General features: G+C 43.1%; 1 protein-coding gene across 1 annotated transcript; it reads left to right on the top strand.

Moving 5' to 3' along the window:
* Nucleotides 1–1,479: 1,479 nt before the first annotated feature.
* On the top strand, nt 1,480–1,809 carry LOC134206004 (uncharacterized). The gene has a single exon (XM_062681695.1). It carries the CDS (start codon nt 1,480–1,482, stop codon nt 1,807–1,809), a length of 330 nt encoding a protein of 109 aa, XP_062537679.1.
* Nucleotides 1,810–2,058: the final 249 nt, after the last annotated feature.

The following is a 2,058-nucleotide window of genomic DNA, read 5'->3' as shown; positions in this document are numbered from 1 at the left end:
TTAATGAACACTAAGCTGCGAGGCGGCTTTGTCCCAGTGTGGGGATGTAATGCCAATAAGAAGAAGAAGAAGAAATGTAATAAATGTATCGTTAGTTGCCCAATAAAGTGTCTGTTTAGTTGTAATAAATGTTTAAAGCAAATAAACTGATTGCGCTGCCGATTATAAATATAATCAGTTCTGTTCGTGTTTTCTCTTGTTTCGGACAGCAGAACGATCGCGCGATCTGCCGAAATATTGCGTTTTGCATTGGCAGCCGGTTATAAAATTAATCAGTTCAGTGCGTGATTTCACTTGTTTCGGACAGCAGAACGAATGTCGCACATCTGGGACTATTGTGCGTAGCCATAGCCCCTTTTTGGAGTTGGTTTCGAGGAGAAATTGAATAATTATTCAAGGCCTGTTTGACAGGCTTGCAAGGTTAGGTCCAGTCCAACGAAATACATTTCTCCATTCATTCATTCTACTTCTTTAAACTACTTCGACGGAGTTTTCGGTGGCCGGATTCTTCAACGTGCAATTTAGACAACTGGTGAATGATAAAGGACACTCTAGGGCTCTCCGAACGCCAACGAAGTAGACGGCTCTGTGCAAGGCGCATTAACGATCGTACGGTGTTTCTGGTGATGTTTGCTGACCAGAATATTAGAATACAAGGCCTGTAAGACAGGCTCACCAGCTCTTTGCTGATCTCGTGAATTCCGTTCGATGCAAGCAAGATGTCGACGTCGAAGAAACGCAACAGAGACAGCCTTCTCGAGTTCATGCACCGGATTGAACAGTACCTGAAAAACACCAAGGAGTTCGATGAGCAGTCGGTCAACATTCGGTTAGAGAAACTCGAGCAAAAGTGGAGTGAGTTAGAGGATCTACAGAACGAAATTGAGATCATGGAGGACAATGATGAGAACATCCCAGAGCACCATCAACTCAGGACCGAATTCGAAGGGAAGTTGGCAAGAATGGTACAGCGACACTAAACACATCCAATGCGCACACAAACCAAGTCCCAAACGTCCAAACCTCCGTACGACTTCCACAAATCAATTTGCCGAGTTCGATGGCAACTTTCAAAATTGGCTTCTGTTTTACGATATTTATGTAGCTTTGATTGACTATTCGACAGAGCTCACGGACATACAGAAGTTCCATTATTTGCGTGCCTCGTTGAAAGGTGACGCTTTAAAGGTGATAGATTCATATGCGATGAGTGAGGCTAATTATAAGGTTGCATGGGAGGTTTTGGTCGATCGATTTCCAACAATTATCTCCTAAAAAAAACGTCATCTCAACGCGTTGTTCGAGTACCCTAGGATGAGAAGGAATCTGCTGCTGGTCTGCACGATCTAATTGATTGTTTCGAGCGCAACACCAAAAGCCTGGACCAGCTAGGTGAAAGAACGAGTGGTTGGGGAGCCATATTAGTCCATTTATTGGTTTCAAAACTGGAGGAGATTATTCAGAAGTGGTGATTTCATGATGGAGTACATTGAGCTGGGTCATATGAAGTACATTGGATTGGCGGATGACTCAAGATTGGATGAAGGCAAAACTGTGTACTATCTTCCACACCATCCTGTATTCACGGAAACAAGCTCTGCAACGAAGACACGTGTGGTCTTCGATGGATCAGCGAAAACTTCCACGAACTATTCGCTCAACGAAGCTCTACTTACGGGGCCAACTATTCAAGACGAATTACTTGAACTAATGATTCGGTTCCGGAAACATGCCATTGCCCTAGTGGCGGACGATGCAAAAATGTATCGTCAAATTCGGATCCATGATGACGATAAACCGTTCCAATGAATTCTTTGGCGATTCGATCCTTTGCAACCAATTGAGATTCTCACGCCCGAATGTGTGAGTGGCGATAAAAGGGAAACAAAATGAGTATATGTCCACATATTTTTTGACTCCTTTCCAATCATTGTGATGACCCAATCAATTTTGAGGCTATGAGCAGAAGGAAAACAAAAATGTATTTAGGGGAGAACGGTCCAAAATGCACCCCTTAAGCTTTTTCGATGTTTTCGCTCATATAAACAAAAATACTCA

Source organism: Armigeres subalbatus, chromosome 1 (genome assembly GCF_024139115.2).
Source record: "Armigeres subalbatus isolate Guangzhou_Male chromosome 1, GZ_Asu_2, whole genome shotgun sequence".
NCBI lineage: Eukaryota > Metazoa > Arthropoda > Insecta > Diptera > Culicidae > Armigeres > Armigeres subalbatus.
This window is presented reverse-complemented; position numbering and strand designations above follow the sequence as displayed.